At 48.0% G+C, this 19,505-nt stretch overlaps 1 protein-coding gene across 2 annotated transcripts in view; it reads left to right on the forward strand.

The window, feature by feature from the left end:
* The first annotated feature begins 2,134 nt into the window (after positions 1-2,134).
* The window catches only part of LOC115537116 (collectin-12), a 28,445-nt gene continuing 11,074 nt past the window's right edge, over positions 2,135-19,505 (forward strand). Inside the window, exons 1-2 of one of the 2 annotated variants that reach the window (XM_030348796.1) lie at positions 2,135-2,470; positions 4,025-4,075. In XM_030348796.1, coding sequence (XP_030204656.1) covers positions 2,464-2,470; positions 4,025-4,075 — 58 coding nt within the window. In that variant the 5' untranslated portion in view covers positions 2,135-2,463. The remainder of the gene's footprint in view (positions 2,471-4,024; positions 4,076-19,505) is intronic. The other variant, XM_030348797.1, reaches the window with a different exon arrangement.

Consider the following 19,505-nt stretch of genomic DNA (forward strand, 5'->3'; position numbering starts at 1 on the left):
CTTCCGAACCTCCGTGCTGCTTTGAAGGCAGCATATATGTATACACTTTGGAAATTTGACCACTAGAGGGCATCAAGGCAGTGGGTTAATAGGTTTCGTTGTGACATCGTGAAGAATATCAATAGGTGTATGTGTAGTAAGACTTTCAACATTTTATAGTGTGCGTGCTTGCCTCATAGCATAGCCTAGACGTGTGAATGCTGATACAACATCCACACTAATAAGAATAATAAAGAAAAATAATACATGATTATTACAATGATAAATTACATGAGAGAAAATCGACCTTGGATAAAGCATTACGGACTGTCTTCAGAACCAACTCCAGGTGTTGATCACGGCTCACGGCTTACTAGTTCAGGTGCTTCTTGATGAGATCCTGGGTGTCGTCTGTCATTGATTAGCGAACACTGCCAATCACTAAACCAGTGAAGGTGAGTGTCACCGTTTCATGTACAGGCCTCCATGCACAGGTAGTGTAGTCTGTTTCATTTACCGAGCTCACACACAGACACCAAGTGGCCAGGAGCTTCCTGTCTGGGCACCGGTCAGCATCTGTAGGAACACAGCCACAGGATATGGATCCTGCCATGGCAGGATCTCCCCTGCTGGGTAATCTCCAGGGGGGCTCAGAACGGGCACTTTAGGGTGATCAATGTACTCCTTCTTTGGCTGCTGAGTCAGTCATGCACATCCCCCACCCCTGAGCACTCTTTGCAGCCCCCCCAGAGCGTCCCCACCTCACATCAGGGGAACTATCAGCAGGTTATAGACGACATCAGAGGAGTGATCAGCAGGTTATAGACGACATCAGAGGAGTGATCAGCAGGTTATAGACGACATCAGAGGAGAGATCAGCAGGTTATAGACAACATCAGAGGAGAGATCAGCCGGTTATAGACGACATCAGAGGAGAGATCAGCAGGTTATAGACGACATCAGAGGAGTGATCAGCAGGTTATAGACGACATCAGAGGAGAGATCAGCAGGTTATAGACGACATCAGAGGAGAGATCAGCAGGTTATAGACGACATCAGAGGAGAGATCAGCAGGTTATAGACGACATCAGAAGAGTGATCAGCAGGTTATAGACGTCATCAGAAGAGTGACCAGCAGGTTATAGACGACATCAGAAGAGTGATCAGCAGGTTATAGACGACATCAGAGGAGTGATCAGCAGGTTATAGACGACATCAGAGGAGAGATCAGCAGGTTATAGACGACATCAGAGGAGTGAACAGCAGGTTATAGACGACATCAGAGGAGTGATCAGCAGGTTATAGATGCTAAGAGGAGTCATCAGGAGAGATGTTATTGGTGTTCAGTATCTTACAGACCCAACTTTTTGATAAATTGTTACACCCATCTGGCTTGCATATGCATGTGCGAAAGTAGCAAAACATGCACATACACACACACACACAAAAAAATGCAGGTGTGCACGGACACACAGCTGTTTCCCGTTGAGACTAAACGGAGCTTAATGAGATGAAACCAGAGTCATTTTCTCTGATCTTCGGGATGCTCTGTGCTTTCATCTCTGACTCACCGATCCTGTACAGAGATCTACTTCAAAACTACTACTATAGTGTAGCCTACTACTACTACTCGTACTATGATACTGCTAATATTAATCCTAAAAATACTACTGTAGATGATGTTGAAGTATATAGAAGTATAACTAGCTATTATTATAGCTACAGTAGTAGTAGTAGGAGTAATAGTAGTTGTAGTACCAGTAGTAGTAGTAGTAGTAGTAGTAGTAGTAGTAGTAGTAGTAGTAGTAGTAGTAGTAGTAGGCCTAGTACTGTTTTATCAATTTCAGCGTCAATCGAAGAATAAGACCTAAAATACGTCGTGCAAGCGTGCCTCGTTCAAGCAGTTCCAGTCCAACATTAGAATTGATCTTTTATTGAAAACAGATTTTTCTTTTTACCCAGGGATGTGATTGCCTTCAAGCGAGTACGGTAATTTCATCTCATCTCCCGCGGTATTGCCTCGCAGCACGACGTCCCAGTGCCACGCCCCCATAACCACGCCCCCCAGGCGGTAAACACTGGAGTAAAGAGGTCCAGGGAACACGTGGTGGAGTCGCTGATTGGTCGGCTGGGACGCGGAGCTCTGTGACGTAGCAGACGGTTTGTGATTGCGCCCAGACTGCGCACGGCGACGCACACCGCTCCGCTACGCTGCGCTTCAACAGCAAAAGTTTGAGATCTCCGATATAAACTCTCTACGGGGTCGAAATAAACCAAACCAACGCAAGTAAGGGTTTCTGATACAAAACAGAAGATTATTGACATGAAGACCAGACTTTAGTCCTCACGTTTAGACGCAAAGTCAATGCGGAGGATCTGCGGGGATCTGATTTATTCGCCGCTTTCCTTGGATGTTGAGATGCCCCAAAATAAGTGATACAATCTCTGATCTCTTCTGCAGCGCGCACCGACTCATCAACCACCATGAAAGGTATTTATGCGTACGCGGATTTTCATAAGGATAAACAATCTGGGAAAACTCGTTTCATGTTCTGATGGTCCGTTGTTGGGTGCCAATGTGCATGCGCGCTGACGGATAGCCTGCGAGCGACCCACCCGCACATCTGGATGAGATTAGCCTACTATCAGCGATCTGGAGCTCAGCTGACGTATAGAACACTGGAGAGGGTTTTTTCCATCGCGTGTAGAGAGGCAGAAAGAGGAGATGCAGTTTGGGTAACGTGCGTGTCTGGATTCAGCATGTTCTACTTTTAGACAATGGCGATTTTGGCATAATAGTTTTATTGACGTTCCTAAACTTTGTCCAGCTGTGTTCAAAGTGAGCATATTGGCAATGGATAAAAACAACATTCATCAACATTTGACACATAAGGAAAAGAGACCGTAGCGTTACCTGAGATGCATAACCCCTTTCCATCTGAATGTGACCGTTCATTTAATGCCATGAGCAGAACTATGAGCTATTCTTTAACAGCCTTCAATACCCAGCGGGCAAAGTACATCAAACTAATTTACAAGTTAGGATGTCTTGAATTGTAATTTATCATATGCATATGGTACTTTTCGGGGAGAATGGGACATCGATCATTCGCAAAACGACTTTCTACATCGCTTCAGATGACCACGCCCCCCTGTGGTACGCATCTGTTTAGCATTAGCAGGGATTCTCTGTCTCCGATCCACACTGTAGCTGAGAGGCTTTGCAGACAACTGTAAACAAGCTGCAAAACGGCAGTCCTGCACTCTGGACCTCAGCATACACACACACTTCCCACTCACATTGACCCCCGGGCCACACAGTGAAAAGTCCACTCCAGTATTTGGAGTCTCCCGTGTGGATTGATTTAATTGGCGCCTGCCCAGAGTTCCACTGTTGAGTGGAATCAGCCGGTGACTTTGGGGGTGGAGGAAAGAGGTGGAGGGGAGTTTAACTGAACACTAGTATAAAGAGCCAAAGAGAGATGGAGAACCACAGAGATAAAAGTATAGACAGAGATAGAGAGCAATCGAGAAAGATAGAGGTATCAGAGAACGATAAAGGGCAATATCGAGATATCAATAGAAAATGATGCAGTAGTTTGTATTTGTTTGAATAGCAGAGAGAGAGAGAGAGAGAGAGAGAGAGAGAGAGAGAGAGAGAGAGAGAGAGAGAGAGAGAGAGAGAGAGAGAGAGAGAGAGAGAGAGAGAGAGAGAGAGAGAGAGAGAGAGAGAGAGAGAGAGAGAGAGAGAGAGAGAGAGAGAGGGGCCGTTGCCAAGTTAAGAGACTATTGACTGACCACTACTCAAATCACAATTCATAATTTACCTGGAAAATGTAAACGGAAACCGTCTTTAAGGTACAAATATCATATTTTCAAAGATGAAGATTGTTAATAAGGTGCCAGGGTAATAAAATAGAGGTTGTTAATATAAAATAATCCCCTGGACGAAGAGGTCCTTGCTGAGCCCTGAAATTCTTCGCATCCTAGCAACGACCCTGTTTGAAACCTCTCAGTGACTGATGACCTTTCTGGTTCTCCACAGACGACTTTGTTGACGAAGAGGAGGTGGAGTCTTTTGGATACAAGAGGTTTGGTGAGTATAACCTATTACTAGGCCTACATGTGCAGAACATAACACTTAGGCCTATTATGGATGGGAATAACAGAACACTAGGCCTACTAGCCGATACGAAGATGTCTGCTCCTAGAATCGGCATCGTAATGAAAAAGTGGTCGATGCAGTCCTAATTATTACTTCTAAATTCAACAACGTTTCTCTAACGCCAAACACAGTGAATTTGTACTTCACAGTCTTGGTTATAGATGTGATGACTAATGCTAAGCTAATGATGCTAACTGTGGGGTGCAAGGTTGATGCTGGGTGGTATATACTATGACTGATGCTAAGCCCGAGATGCTCAGTGTGGAGGTGCGGGGTGGAGGCTGGGTCGCAAATGGGACAGCGGTTCTGGGGCCTTATCCTGCTCTCTGTTCATCTGACCCTCAGCTGGGCTTCCTGCTGATAAAGCATGCACTATAAAACCCACATACACACACACACAACGGTAAGAAGTTGAGCTCAGGGTTGGCTCTGTGAGCCGGAGGCCAGAGTGAGTCACTGGAACGGGCAGACCCCCAGCACGGGCCCTCTGCCAGGGACCCCCTTCCTGGGCCCCCGGGCCTCGGAGCTGTTGGGGGCCTCCCGCTTGGTGAGGAAACACAACAGCCCTCATCAAAGAGACCTCCATGTCCTGTTGGCATGCGCGCGTGTGTGTGTGTGTTTGTGTGTTTGTGTGTGTGTGTGTGTGTGTGTGTGTGTGTGTGTGTGTGTGTGTGTGTGTGTGTGTGTGTGTGTGTGTGTGTGTGTGTGTGTGTGTGTGTGTGAGAGAGAGAGATATGAGAGAGAGAGAGAGAGAGAGAGAGAGAGAGAGATGGGATGAAAGATAAGAGAGAGAGAGAGAGAGAGAGGCCGTTGCCAAGTTAACAAGAGAGTTGAGCCTTTAGTATTCTGATTAATAGAGCAGCTGTGGGCTTTCTACTGTACTCAGTACTACAATGTAGTGCAGTACATCATTTCACAGGGTAGTACACACTGTACTACACCGTCCTGCAGTATGTCCTCTTACAGGGTAGTACACACTGCAGTACACCCTCTACAGAGTCCGACCAGTATTACAGTACCCAATACTCTACAGGGCGCTACATCGTGAGAGAGCGAGAGTGAGTCGAGGCATACACATACAAACTTTGCTTCCAAAGATTGGACTACAGCCCTCCCCACTTTCAGGACCCCCGCTCCTTTACTGATGGCCTCCATGCTGCTTGTTGTAGGGATCCAGACTGATAATGGGTTCATCGTTGTGTTATAATTTATAACACTCTTTCAATCAGTCTGTACCTCCCACCTCCATCTCTCCATCCCTCCATCCCTCCATCCCTCCGTCCTTCTGTCCCTCCATCTGTCGCACCCTACCTTGGCCCTGCCCCACCTCGGTCCTGCCCTACCTCGGTCCGGCCCTACCTCGGTCCGCACCTCGACAAACTCTGACAGTCTTCCTGCACTCCTCCGGAGAGTTGTTAATGTCGTCTAATCGCTGGGACAGATCTCAGACAGTTTTACTTTCACTTCGATACGCTTGTTTTTTTTTAATGGCCGACTTCTTTACATGGTGAAGGGACTCACGTCCTTTCAACGTATAGACAATCTGCGTTTGTGTGTGTGTGTGTCTGTACATGAGAGTGTAATTGTTGAATATGAACTCCTCTAAAGTCACAAACTCGGTCACCACATGTTTGAGTGGTTTCTGTGCTTTCTGATGGAATTTGAGATGTTGATACGCAGAGTCAGCACCCTGCAGGAGACCTGCAGTTGGCCCTTGGATATATATACCCAAACCATGTGCGCTAAACGCACGCACGCACGCACACACACACACACAAAAGCACACACACAAAAGCACACCCTGTACACACACACAAACATACTCATTCACCCTTAAAATCAGACACACAGATGTACATATTCTAATGTGTGTGTGTGTGTGTGTGTGTGTGTGTGTGTGTGTGTGTGTGTGTGTGTGTGTGTGTGTGTGTGTGTGTGTGTGTGTGTGTGTGTGTGTGTGTGTGTGTGTGTGTGTGTGTGTGCTGACTGAGTTCTGGTGTAATCCATCTCTCTCTAAATGAAAGCCAGATGGCTGAATGGCTTCGGACACATTTATTTTTCTGCGAGGTGCTGAAATAAGAAGCAGACCGGATCAGAAACGATTGTGATCTCCGTGTAGAGACCCCTTGGTCCCCTAAACCCTGGTCCCAACTTTACCGATCTCCGAACTCCATGGCTCAGTTTAGGTTGCAGAGCGGAGCTTAAAGGCCACCATTTTAGCACCAGGTGTTGGATGGATCAGATTTTTCCATCATACATCTGGGTGGACAGTTCCACTTGTGATGTCACAAGGAGATGGATTTTGAAATGGCTTGTAATCTGTCCCAAACCTGATGTAAAATAGGGGGGGCATTTGAATATAAATTCAAGCCAATCTCATTCAACGTGGTCTTGGAAACACAAAGACCCACTTCTACTCTAATGAGGTACACGCTTGGTTAAATTATGCTAACTTATGCTAACTTGGCAGCTTGCTTGGCAGTTAGTTTGGCAGTTGGCCTGGAAGAAAAAAAACATAAAGGATTCCCGTAAAGAGCTAAAATAATCCTTCACACTGGTGCAGGGGCTAAGCAGGCAACAAGTGATATTTGATGCTTTGTAAAGTAAACAGGGGGGGCTTGGAGGCTAATCCGACCTGAAGCTGGTTCTACTCATGGTCCAGACCTCCAGTTTGTGTCTTCAGAGCTCAACAGCCTCCTTGATCTGGTGATGTATAGCCGGTCAGTAAGGTAGTGGCTCACACCAGGACACCAGCCAGGTCAGAAGTTTCTCAGCCCTGGTCTGATCTGCTCTCATGCAGACGTCTCAGAGCTGATCATCGGGTTCAGAGGTCAAAGCCTATACGAGGTCCTCCTGGACTATATCGGGACGTTAAAAGTGAGAGCCTCCCTGCTCTCTTTTCTCTTCTGCTTTTTAACTCCTACTCCTCCCTCTCTTCTCCTCCTCCTCTTATCCTCTCCTTCTCTCCCCTCTTCTCCCTCTCCTCTCCTTCTCCCTCTGTTCTAATCCTCTCCTCCCCATCCCTCTCCCTCTTCTTCTCTTCTCCTCCTCTTTTTTTCTCCCCTGCTTCTTCTCCCTGTGTGCCCCTCATCTCTACCTCCCCCTCCACACTCTCCTCCTCATCCCTCTCTCCTTCTCTTCCACTCCTCTCTTTCTCCCCTGCTTCTCATTCTCCTCCCCCCCACCCCCCCCCCTCCTCTCCCCAGACATCTGGGCGCGGGCAGCTCGTGGCTGTGTGGTGCCCAGAGTGTGTTAATCCATTTCCTGCCCTTGTTATGCTTTCTTTAACAGGGCCGGATGTTTCGGGGAGCCCGGTCCAGGGTTCTGCTCTGAGTTCAGTTGGGTCTGCAGGGTTTATCTGGCCAGAAACACACCGATCATACCTCCGCTTGTTCCGTTAGCACAAAGCCAGCGGGCATCTCCAATAGCCTGTTACAACGTGTTCATGTTTGACTCCTTTTGGGAAGTAAAAGGTTTAAAGTAGAGCTCTCTGCTGCACCGTAGGCGTCAATGTATTCTGCGTTATGTCTAACCAACAGGCAGAATGATTCTATCCACACTTCTTTTGGTTTTATTGGTTATTTTCTGTATGTCTTGGTCAAGTGTGTTTCGTATCAAAATGTTCTGGATGTATTTTATTTTGTGGGAAAACATTCAGAAGATGTTTCCTTGGGGTGCAGTTTGTGTTGTGTAGTGTAGTGTGTGTAGAGTGGTTTCTGTTTTCCAGTGTTTACCACAGTGACCACAGTTGAATTCTCCGTCTGGTGTTCAGGACACCACGCAGGGGACGGTCATGATGCGTTTACAAGGTGTGTTTAACTCCTGTGTGTTTGTGTGCGTGTGCGTGTGAGTGTCTCTGTGTATTTACGTGCCTCTGTGTACAAACAAGTGTGTGTTGGCTTTCTGTTTAGAGACTCAGGAATCACGTAGAGACAGAGGAAGAATCACACGCACACGCACACAGAGGACATTATAGAAGATAGAAGATGAGGAGAGGAGTTTGGAAGATGTGACGAGAGGAGGAAAGAGGCGATAAGAAACGAACATTTAACAGCAGCTTTAACGACTACTTGATTCTCATTCCCTACTTGAAGCAGAAGACATTAGTCGTCAGAGTTCTTAAGGAAAAAGGGTAAAAAGAGAGAAAATAGAAAAGGGACCGGGTGAGAGGAGAGAGGGGGAGAACGCGCAGTGCCAAGATCAACCCGGAGTTTCCTGCTCTGAGAGATGGAGAGGGAGCGACGGAGAGAGTGGCGTATGTGTCTGATCACATTCCCAGCTAACACTCCAGACACACAAACACACAGAAATCTCTCAATTACTATTCACACATTCCTCTCCCGGCACTGTGTGTGTAGTCTATCACACGTCCATGCGGTTGATGGTGAAGGGAAAGTGAAACCATATGAGACTGGGAGACTCTGCACTTTCTCCACAGCGGAGCCTAGTCGGATGGCTCTGGCCTTCTGCTGCTAATGGCCTCCTCTGACGCCGGGGTTAACCCTATCTCCCCAACCCCCTCCCTCCACCCCCCCCCCCCCCCAGCTCCCTCAGTACCTGGTTTGTTATGACAGCTTAAAGCCGCTCTACGTACATGCATGTGTTTTTCAACATGCGCATGCTCTCCAGATATCCGGTCTGTGTTCTACTCTACCCGAGCTGTGAAGCGGTTCAACTCTGACATGAGGACACACCCCGACTGATACCTGCACTGCTGCCCCTTCCTCCTGCACACACCAGCCACTCATCATGGAGGGGGGGGGGGTTAGTGTGTGTGTGTGTGTGTGTGTGTCACTATGTATATGTGTGTGTGTGTGTGTGTGTGTGTGTGTGTGTGTGTGTGTGTGTGTGTGTGTGTGTGTGTGTGTGTGTCTCACTGTATATATATGTGTGTGTGTGTGTGTGTGTGTGTGGGGGGGGGGGGGGTAGCTCCTCCTGTAGCTCCAGGCTACAGGAGGGCTGGCCCGTGTCCAGGGGTTTGTCGAGGAAAACTGTTTTTCAGTAACCAGAGCTGGCTGTTTAGAGAGAGAATGATGAGGTAACCTTGCTTCCCCTGTGATGCTAAACAGCACAGAGACAGAGTTTCTATGATCCCCGCTCCCAAATTACCCCAAACAAACGCTTACGGCCGCCCGTCCCCAGCCGTTGTCTGCTGTTTGTTTATTCCAGTAAGCCTCGCTAAACTCCCAGCCCTCTCATTGGCTGTCTCCTGGTTGGCGCCTCGTCTGATATGCTGGTAGGCGCTGAGCGACATCGTCGTTCCGTCTGCGTTGGTTTCGGTAAACGCTGGCTGGACCACTCTTCCTAACAACCGGGGGGTAGGGTTGACTGGTTGTCATGGAGACCGCCCCCCACACCGCTTCCCACAATGCAGCAGGACCGAGTCTAACCTGTGAGGGAGGGAAACTGCTCACGGCTGTGGATATTTTTTGGGGTTTATTGTGTTTTTTAGTCTGTGTTTTAAGTTGTTGATGTTGGACGTGTGTGTCGCCACACACAGAGTTCACATCCTGTGTGTGTTGTCCTGCAGCCGTGGAATATAAATCAGCAGACGATGCGAGGAAAAATGCTGGATATGTTGATGATTTAGCACGCTAATGCAGCACCGGGCTGAAGTAGCGATGTGCTTTTACAGCAGCATGCTAATGCAGCAACATGCTGATGTAGCTTGACATCTTTTGGACAGTAAAGTTGGTCTCTGATACTCCTCATTCGACTTAGATGTCATCAAATGTCTGGTCATAGGCAGAATATCAATCATCCATCTGTGAGTGTATGTTGTGTTTTTGGGAAGAAATTTTGGTATTTTGGTACAATCATTACTCATACCTCTCTCTAGCCAGCTCCATTAATGCAGATAGTGACCAAAGAAACGTACTACTACATTCACTTTTCTGGTTGTTCCCATCATGCAATGCTTTCCCCCCAGATCATTCACTGACCACGGCCACACAGCAAACCATTGACTAAACTTAGCTCTGTTCAACCAGACACGGTGAGATTCTGGGAACGGTCGTGGTAGAGAGTAGGAAAGGCTCATGGTCTAGAACAGGAAGTGATGGGGATAGAGGACAGGAAATGGCTGGGGTAGAGTAGAGGAGGTTGAGGAGCTTGCGGGGGTCCTGGCAGGGGTGTATCTGTGACTTCAGTGTTCACTTGAAGACTTTGATGACTTCCTTCCTGTCGCTGTGTTGCTTAATGACCTTGTTGTATAACCTCTCAACCAATCAACTCCTGCCCTGAAGCAGAGCGGATTCTAATGTTGAACTTTAACCGCTGTGACACGTCGATTTTTGTGCATGTTCATGCAGCATGTGTGTTGACGAGTGTGTCAGCTGCATGTGACTTCAAGAAGGTACTGCTCATTTACTGATACAAAACCATTTTGGGGGAAAAATGTCTCTACCCCTCTGTCTCTCTTCCCCTCCATCTCTGTACCCCTCTGTCTCTCCATCCCTCCATCTCTCTACCCCTCTGTCTCTCCATCCCTCCATCTCTGTACCCCTCTGTCTCTCCATCCCTCCATCTCTGTACCCCTCTGTCTCTCCATCCCTCCATCTCTCTACCCCTCTGTCTCTCCATCCCTCCATCTCTGTACCCCTCTGTCTCTCCATCCCTCCATCTCCCTACCCCTCTGTCTCTCTAACTCTCGGTCTCTCTATCCCTCCATCTCACTCCCTCTGTCGCTCTCCCTCTCTGTCTCTCTAACCCTCTGTCTCTCTCTCTCTTTCTTTCTACCCCTCCATCTCTCTACCCCTCCATCCCCCTACCCCTTCATCTTTACCCCTCCATCTCCCTACCCCTCCATCCCCCTACCCCTCCATCTCCCTACCCTTTGTCTCCCCATCTCTCTACCCCTCTGTCTCTCGGTATGAGAGACTGGCAGGTTGCGGTTTGCAGTTCAGAGCAGGGACAGAAGGTCTTCATGGGGATGACCTCATCCAGTCCCGTCTGTCGAGAGAGAGAGAGAGAGAGAGAGAGAGAGAGAGAGAGAGAGAGAGAGAGAGAGAGAGAGAGAGAGAGAGAGAGAGAGAGAGAGAGAGAGAGAGAGAGAGAGAGAGAGAGAGAGAGAGAGAGAGAGAGAGAGAGAGAGAGAGAGAGAGAGAGAGACTCAGTCAAAGAGTGTGTGCGAGAGGATAAGTGCAGTGGGAGATCACAGAGTTTATTGTGGGCCCAGAATAGCGAGGAACAGAGGAACCTCTTGTTCCTCCTGGGTTCAAAGAGCCTCCTCGCCGCAGATCGTCCCAGCGAGCAGACGCGGTCCGACCCCTCGCCCGGCCACTCACAGGGAACCAGGCGGCCCTGGGTTATTTCCTCTGTTTTCCCTCCTTTCTTCTCCCTTGGGACAGCGATCTGTTTGTGCTCCTTTGAAGTATGCTCCTCACTCGTCTTCGTAGTGAGGGGTCAAATGTGATTGACGGCGCAAAAGCCACCAAAGAGTGTCATGGCAATGCAGATCAAAATCAGTATTATTTTTACGATAATGTGCTGATAAGTTCATGCTTTTAGTGAAGGTCGTTCAGTTCAGCAGCCTTTTTGCTATTTGTACTAATCTGAAGGGTGGAGCGGGATAGATGGAGGAGGCGTACAGACGCAGCAGAAATCACTCCAATCGTTAAAAACCTCCCACTCTCGCGACTTATTTAAATGCTGCTCTGCACTCGTATCTCTGAATTATCACAATGCCTAAAACACAGCCACAGTCTTTTCTCAGAATGCTAACTGCGCCGCCTCAGTCTTTAGTCCATGAGCAGTGGCGTGTAAACACGGATTCAAAACGTATGGATTTCTTCATTAGTGGGCACTCTTGGAGAGAGCTACCTAGCGAGGACAGTTTGGATGCACTTAACCATGTTGGGCAAACCACAATAACCACAAAAATAGGTACAGCTATTGGAGCTTCTAAATACTCTTCTAAATGTAATGGATGGCAATGACTCGCCGACTGCCCAATTCGGGACAATGGATGCAGGGATATTCTGAAATATGACTTGTCGGTAGAGCTTGCATGCGGGGAGCTGGGAGTGGTTGCAATGACAACAATATGGATGTTTTATTATACGATTATCGTTGACTTTTGATAGACAGTTGAAAAAGGGGGAAATTATCATTTCATTTAAATTGAGATGCTGAGTCTAGTGCTATTTTGTCTAGCGTCTGTCAAGTGCTTTACCTTTTAGCTAGCTAAAGCCCATAATGGAAGCTGTTTGGCTTGGCTAGCAGAATATCAGCCATTTGTCTTGAGCTATTGCTCTATCTTTCACCTAGCTATAGCCCGTATTGAGGGCTACTTTGATTGGGCAAGCTAGAGCACATAATGGGAGCTATTTGGAAGGGTAAGCTTGTACATCATCTTTTCGCTAGCTAATGGGGTTTCTGTTGTTATTCTTGTCGTTCTGTTCTGGATTCTTCTAAATTCCTCCGCTTCCCTCCGAGCTGCTGAAGGAGGATATCAGGTTCTGAATGCCAGTATGTTGTTCCATTAATCACGGACCACACACACACACACACACACACACACACACACACACACACACACACACACACACACACACACACACACACACACACACACACACACACACACACACACACACACACACCCACCACCCCCACATCCCTCCATTCCTGGAAAGCCTGTTTATGTAACTACAGCAATTGCTGACTCTCTACAGATGTGCACGGGGCTACAGATGTTGGTCTTGGGGGGCAGTGGGGGGGGTGGTGGTTTGTGTACTGGTGGTAGGGGCGGTTGTGGTTTTAGCAGGGCTGGTTGTAGAGGTGGTAGTGGAGGACGTGGGCATGGTGAAGGGTCAGACCACTATCTCAATCTTCTCTGTCTGACCGTGCAACAGGCCCCTGATTCCACCACGGTTTCACCCCGTTCTTCATCAGAACCTCTTCAGTGTATTTTATTAATGTTTCATCATTGCTAAGGTTGTGAAGGAAGTTGGGGAACTGAGGACTCGGAGTCGAAATGTGTAAATCTAAATCACATAGACGCTTCCAAATCCAAAGTGTCTTAAAGTACATTTCCGATTGACGACATTGAGGAGCAGGTGTGGGTTATGCTCCACCGTGGGTATGGGAGTTGCTCAAGGTTGCCTACAGGTTGATTGTAGACATCCAGCAGTGAGGATCAACCCAGCACCTTTCAGCTGGGAGCCCATCTTAACCGCCAGACTATCAATGCATCTACACATGTAGAGTCCAGTCCAGCAGGCTCCCCTCAGATAGTGTGCTGTCAGGTCCATGTGTTCTCCTCCTCGTTCCTCCAACCTCCTGTCTCAGAGGGCTGATAGTCTGACTGCTCCACCTCCTCATTCACCACAACTTCCTCCCCTCTTTCTCCAAACCCCCACTCCCCCTCCCCGACAACTCCTCCTCAGTCTCCTCACCCAGTTGGAGATATGTTGATGTTTGTTATCTCTACAGGAGACACAGGCTTCTCCCAGCCTGAATGGAGGTGTTATGGAGACAGATCTTGGATGGGATGGATGTTCTGGTCAAGGTCAGCTTATCATCTCCCACTGCTCGGGGGTAAAAGGTCAAGGCAGGAGTACAGGGTCCATGCAGCAGACTCAACAAGCACTTGGTTGAAGATAACACTTTATCGAGCAGTGCTGGAAAAGCAAATTTCCACAATTTGAAGAGGCAAACATTTTCCCATCGGCCGTTCTTTGCTCTGGGATTATGTCATTGTACTGGAAGCTGGACCAAGCATTCATACAGTAATTCGTTCTTTCTGTACACATTATAAGCCTGCCTTGTTAACGGATTAAAATCAAGTTTGAGTGCACATTTTGACATTATTGCGTTATCAAGATAGAGGTTGCTTAGGGGATATATTTAAACACGGTTAGCTTAAGGTGTTAATAACAGATGGTTAAGTTAGGGTGTTTAGTTTAAATATCGTTAAGTCTGGGTGTAAAGTTAGTTGTAAATAACTTTAGCATGTACATTCATGCATGTTTATGTTTTGTTTTTAATTTAGAAGTTAAGTTACGAGGTTAATTTAGAGATGTTTAAGTAAGGGTGTAAAGTTTGATAGTATTTAAGTCTGGGTATAAAGCTAGATAAAGTTAAGTTTAGGGTGTGAAGTTTACTCTTCCATGAGTCACTTCCATGAAACCACAAATTTCCGTTCTCTCCATTTCCCTCTGTCTCTCTCTTGCTCTCCCTCTCTCTCTCTGTCCCTCTCGTGCTCTCCCTCTCTCATGCTCTCTCTCTCTCTGTCCCTCTCTCTCCATCTCTCTCTTTCATGCCCCTCTCTTGTCCCCCCAGCTCCTCTTGCCCAACCCTCTTATTTTCATTTCTTGCCACTACCCCACTTTCTTTCTCTAGCTTCTCTCATCATATCTCCCCCCCAGGGTGTGTGTGTGTGTGTGTGTGTGTGTGTGTGTGTGTGTGTGTGTGTGTGTGTGTGTGTGTGTGTGTGTGTGTGTGTGTGTGTGTGTGTGTGTGTGTGTGTGTGTGTGTGTGTGTGCTGGTCCAAGGGTTAGTATGTGTGTGTGTGTGTGTGTGTTTAATGGTGTGTGTGTGTGTGTGTGTGTGTGTGCACGCATGTATGTGTTTGTGTGTATGGGTTTGTGTGTGTGTGCGAGCTGGTCCCAGGGTTTGTGGGTTTGCGTGTGTGCTGGTCCAAGGGTATGTGTGTGTGTGTTTGTGTGTGTGTGTGTGTGTGTGTGTGCGCTGGTCCCAGGGTTAGTGTGTGTGTCCATGTGTTCATGGGTGTCTGTGTGCATTTGGGTGTGTGTGTTAGTACGAGTGGCTGTATGTGTGTGCGTATCCATGCGTATGGTTTCCATCACAGGTAATAAAAGCAGCAAGAGCAAGAATGGGACCACACACGGATCCACGCTGGGTCAGTTTCCTGCCATCCCATGAACACTCTGGGCTCCGCAGAGCCCACCATGTCATGGTGATGTCATGGAGATGTCATGGTGGCAGGGTGCCGGCTACCCTTAAGCCTCCCCGTAGGGTTTGTATACCCAGCTCACGACCCCAAACCTTGCAGTAAAAGAACGCTGTCGTACCGTGATCCAACAGTACTATGCAGCCCTACCGCTCACTCCCAGAGCTCCAGCACTGGTAAACAGTTGTTGGACTGTAATTCACATCCAATGGCACCCGTTTCTATTTACAGTCATGAATCATGAATATATGGACCACACACACACACGCGCACACGCACACACACGCACACGCACACATAAACACACACACACATAAACACATACGTGCTATTAGCGCGCTAGCAGCATAGCGCTAGTTTATGCTCAGCTAGTGCTAATGGAGGCCAGATGGCTTTCTGATTGTAGTAGAACACAACTCAACAGCCCCCAGTTAACTAATCAACCAATCAGCAAACATGTTGTTTACGGCCTTGTCACCGCTTCCTATTGGATGAGATGGATTCTCATTGTCCTCTGATCTGAACTCCCATGCACAGATTCTTGTGAGAGGTCAGAGAGATGGTGTGTGTGTGTGTGTGTGTGTGTGTGTGTGTGTGTGTGTGTGTGTGTGTGTGTGTGTGTGTGTGTGTGTGTGTGTGTGTGTGTGTGTGTGTGTGTGTGTGTGTTGGAGAGTGAGAGAACCGAAGCAGTGTTCCAAGTCTCTCTTGGTTTGTGGGACCTCAGAGCTGTTGCAAAACGCTGTTATGTCATCCGTTTCCATGGTGACTTCTGCCACTACATTAAACAAACATGTTTTAATGAACGGATGGGTGGGGAGGGGGGGGGGGGGGGGGGGGGGGATTTACTATGATGGGTTAATTGATAGGAAACGATCGATAGATAAATGACAAGACAATAGCTTGTGAAAACAGATGTGTTTATAAACCAACCTCCACTCCATGTGATTCTCCTCTCTTTACATCTGCTCTCTCAGCGATATGGAGATTTAGGTAGGTGTGAATGAAATTTGAACCGTCAGCTATCCATCTTTTATCACGCAAAGATCCAGAGGAAACATTCCTGGGATTCTTCCTGGATTCTTTCTAAAAATCCTCTTGGATTCTTCCTGGATGTTCTCTAGATTATTTCTGGATTATACTTGGATTGTTGACCGTCAGTCTGCAGGGTGAAGACGTTGGAGATCCGGAGTAGACCTTCATGTCTGGAGGAATCAGCGGCGTCTGTCTCGTCATGTCTGGACTCATCCAGGAAATGACCTCCTGGGAGTCAGGCGGCCGGAGGGTTGGGACCTCTGGCGCGGCCGTAGACGGAGGATTGACTCCTAGAATACAGGGGCTCTGACGGGACAGCTGGCTCTTTTAAACCCTTCTCTCCCTCCCTCTTCCTCTTTATCGCACCATTGCCCTCCTCTCCCTCTCATCTTCATCCTATCTTTTATTCTCCCACAAATTCCTCATCCTTCTCGCGCTATAATAATACTCCTCTATTTCTCTCTCTCTCTCTCTCTCTCTCTCTCTCTCTCTCTCTCTCTCTCTCTCTCTCTCTCTCTCTCTCTCTCTCTCTCTCTCTCTCTCTCTCTCTCTCTCTCTCTCCAGAGTGCTTGGCTTCTCCTCAGTTCATCCCCAGACCAACACCTTGTTTGTGTCTCTGAGAAGGGTCGATGTAAACTCTCTGCTTTGTTTAATTCTCAGTTTCCTACACATCATGTTGTGTAGTAATTCCAGCCTTGAACATGCATGCAGTGTCGCTGTGTTTACTCTGGAACAGGAAAGTGGGATTATTCAGGCTGATCGATGGCTGTTTGTATTCCTCTGTAGGCGCTAACACTAAGAAGTGTAATCCATCTCAATCTCTGGTCTAAGATTCTTTTACTAATTATGGTGATTATTGTTTTATTATAAGTACATTATTTAATAGGATGCCATGTGGAGTCGTACCTACTGCCCAGCATTTGGAGCTTTAGAGAAGCTTGATGTACTTACATTCAATGCAAAGTAGAAAATGCTTTTACATTTTTCCATGTAAAGACACATCCTCGTTTGCTTTTGTCTTTTATTTGGATAAACGTAGGTGTAATATTTTATCCATTATTCACAGTCAAAATACTTTATTGATCACAATGGAAATTATTTCCCACTTTCTTTGCTGAAAATATAAAGGGCTGTAAACAAATTATTCTGCATACAGTATGTACATATAATATACATATGCATAAAAATCAGTTTGAGTGAATGTTGTGAAAATAGTTCTGGTATCCGATATTTTCTGGTACATCCTGGACCTCCGGCGGAGTGTATCTTTCCAGAATAATATCAGAACCAACCTCAACCTTTACCACAAAAGTTTTTCCAACTTTCCCCCCCCCAATCAAAACACTTACGTAGAACACCATGTCCATTGCCATGGAAACGGCAGGGGATGGGCGGGTTTGGTTCTGTACTGTTCTGTAATGTGAGACAAGTTCTGTTCCAGGTCCACGTAAACCTCTTCCAGTAACCCAGCGTAGTTACACTCTCGCTGGCCGGCTCTCTCTCCTGTCCCCTCTCTCCTCCTCTTCTTACGCCTCCTACACCAACGCTCCTTCCTCCTAAACAAACCCTTAGTCCCTCTCCTCCTCCCCTCTCCTCCTCCCCTCTCCTCCTCCCCTCTCCTCCTCCTCCCCTCTCCTCCAAGCCTCCCCTCTCCTCCTCCTCCTCCTCCTCGTCCTCGTCCCCCTCCTGCCCCCCTCTCTCCTACTCCCCCCTCTCTCCTACTCCCCCCTCTCTCCTACTCCCCCCTCTCTCCCCCAGCCCCCCTCTCTCCTACTCCCCCCTCTCTCCTACTCCCCCCTCTCTCCTACTCCCCCCTCTCTCCCCCAGCCCCCCTCTCTCCTACTCCCCCCTCTCTCCCCCAGCCCCCCTCTCTCCCCCAGCCCCCCTCTCTCCCCCAGCCCCCCTCTCTCCTCCACCTCTGACTCCCCTCTCCTTGTCGACTCCACTCCATTCCTTCTAGCTCGTACCACCTTCCTCTCCTCCCTTCCTCTCTCCCCTCCTCCTCTCTGTCCCCCCCCCCCCCCTTCTATTGACCCTCCAACCTCCTCTAACCCCCCCCCCCCCCCATCCCCTCATCTCCACTGCGTCCTGTCCTGGTAGGAAATGGGAGGCATGCGGTTGAGATCCTTGTCCACAGGAACATCACAGAACGAGGAGAAGATTCAAGAGTAGTGGGAGCAGATTGAAGAGCAGAATGTAGGCGGGCCAGCAGATCCAGAGACCACGTCTGCCATGGTTCCGGGAGAATAAGAGTTGAACCTCTCACAGCCTAAACACACCACGGCGCCAGCGTGGTGGGCAGCCTGGGGCTCCCGGGGTAACCCAGGGGCACTTCCACACCCTGGGCGCTGGCGGTGCCTACTGGGGGGCTGAACGCCTCTTTCCTCATTGGGCCTATCTATTCGCCTTTTTGACTCGTTTTTGTTAAGCTGATCAATTTAAATATCCTAATAAGTGAGGATTTATAGCTCCACCAGTGGGAATACAGTCAGTGCATATAACAATGATGATGCATCCCAAAAGGTGCAACAATCAGTTCATACACATCAAGTGCATACAAATTCACAACATAAGGAAAGTAACTGCTTTTAAGTGATGCAATATTGAGACAAGAGCTATAGACAAATATAGAGAGATAAATAGATTGATTTACTTTAGTCTCTCTCTCCCTTTCTCTCTCTTTCTCTCCCTCTTTATGCACTCTGTGTGTGTTTGTGTTTAAGATACATTGTGTGTGTGTGTGTGTGTGTTTAAGAAAGGTATGTTGAGTGAATTCCCCCCCCCCCAGCAAAACAAGCATCTCTCTGAGTGTAAACAGGTCTGTGTGGGGGCTTGTTTTCCTGTCCCGACCCCCCCCCCCCCCCCCTCCCAGCAAGGGGGCTGTTTGTTCAGATGGAGCAGCTGGGGGCTACACTCTGAAGCGGGACATTGAGGGTCCATGTATACCATGAGACACACACACACACACACACACACACACACACACACACACACACACACACACACACACACACAGTTAAGGTACTTGAGGACCTTTTCCACTGCGTCCGTCTCCTTAGTAGTGTGACCTCGCCAGACCCATTTGCTAATTTCCTAAATGCCTTGAACCTCTTGGTTAATTCTGGATTTCCGAGAACCGTTGTCAATGACCGCAAACCGAAATGTCCCTTGAGGGGATGCCATGCAACTTGTGACGCATCAGGGGAAGCCGTCTTTGTTGTATATGAGAATGCCTCGACGGCACTCCCATAGGTCGCTCCGGGTTTAATACAGTCGGTGTGTTAAACCCGCCCCTTATTAGATCAGCGGTTATGATTGGCCGAACAGGGGCCAGGTCTGCTGAAAATCGGTTTTGAAATGGTCCCCAGCTAGCTCTGTAGAACAAGACGAGCTCTAACAAACCCAACCCCACTC

The sequence above is a fragment of the Gadus morhua genome, chromosome 23 (genome assembly GCF_902167405.1).
Source record: "Gadus morhua chromosome 23, gadMor3.0, whole genome shotgun sequence".
NCBI classification, from domain to species: domain Eukaryota; kingdom Metazoa; phylum Chordata; class Actinopteri; order Gadiformes; family Gadidae; genus Gadus; species Gadus morhua.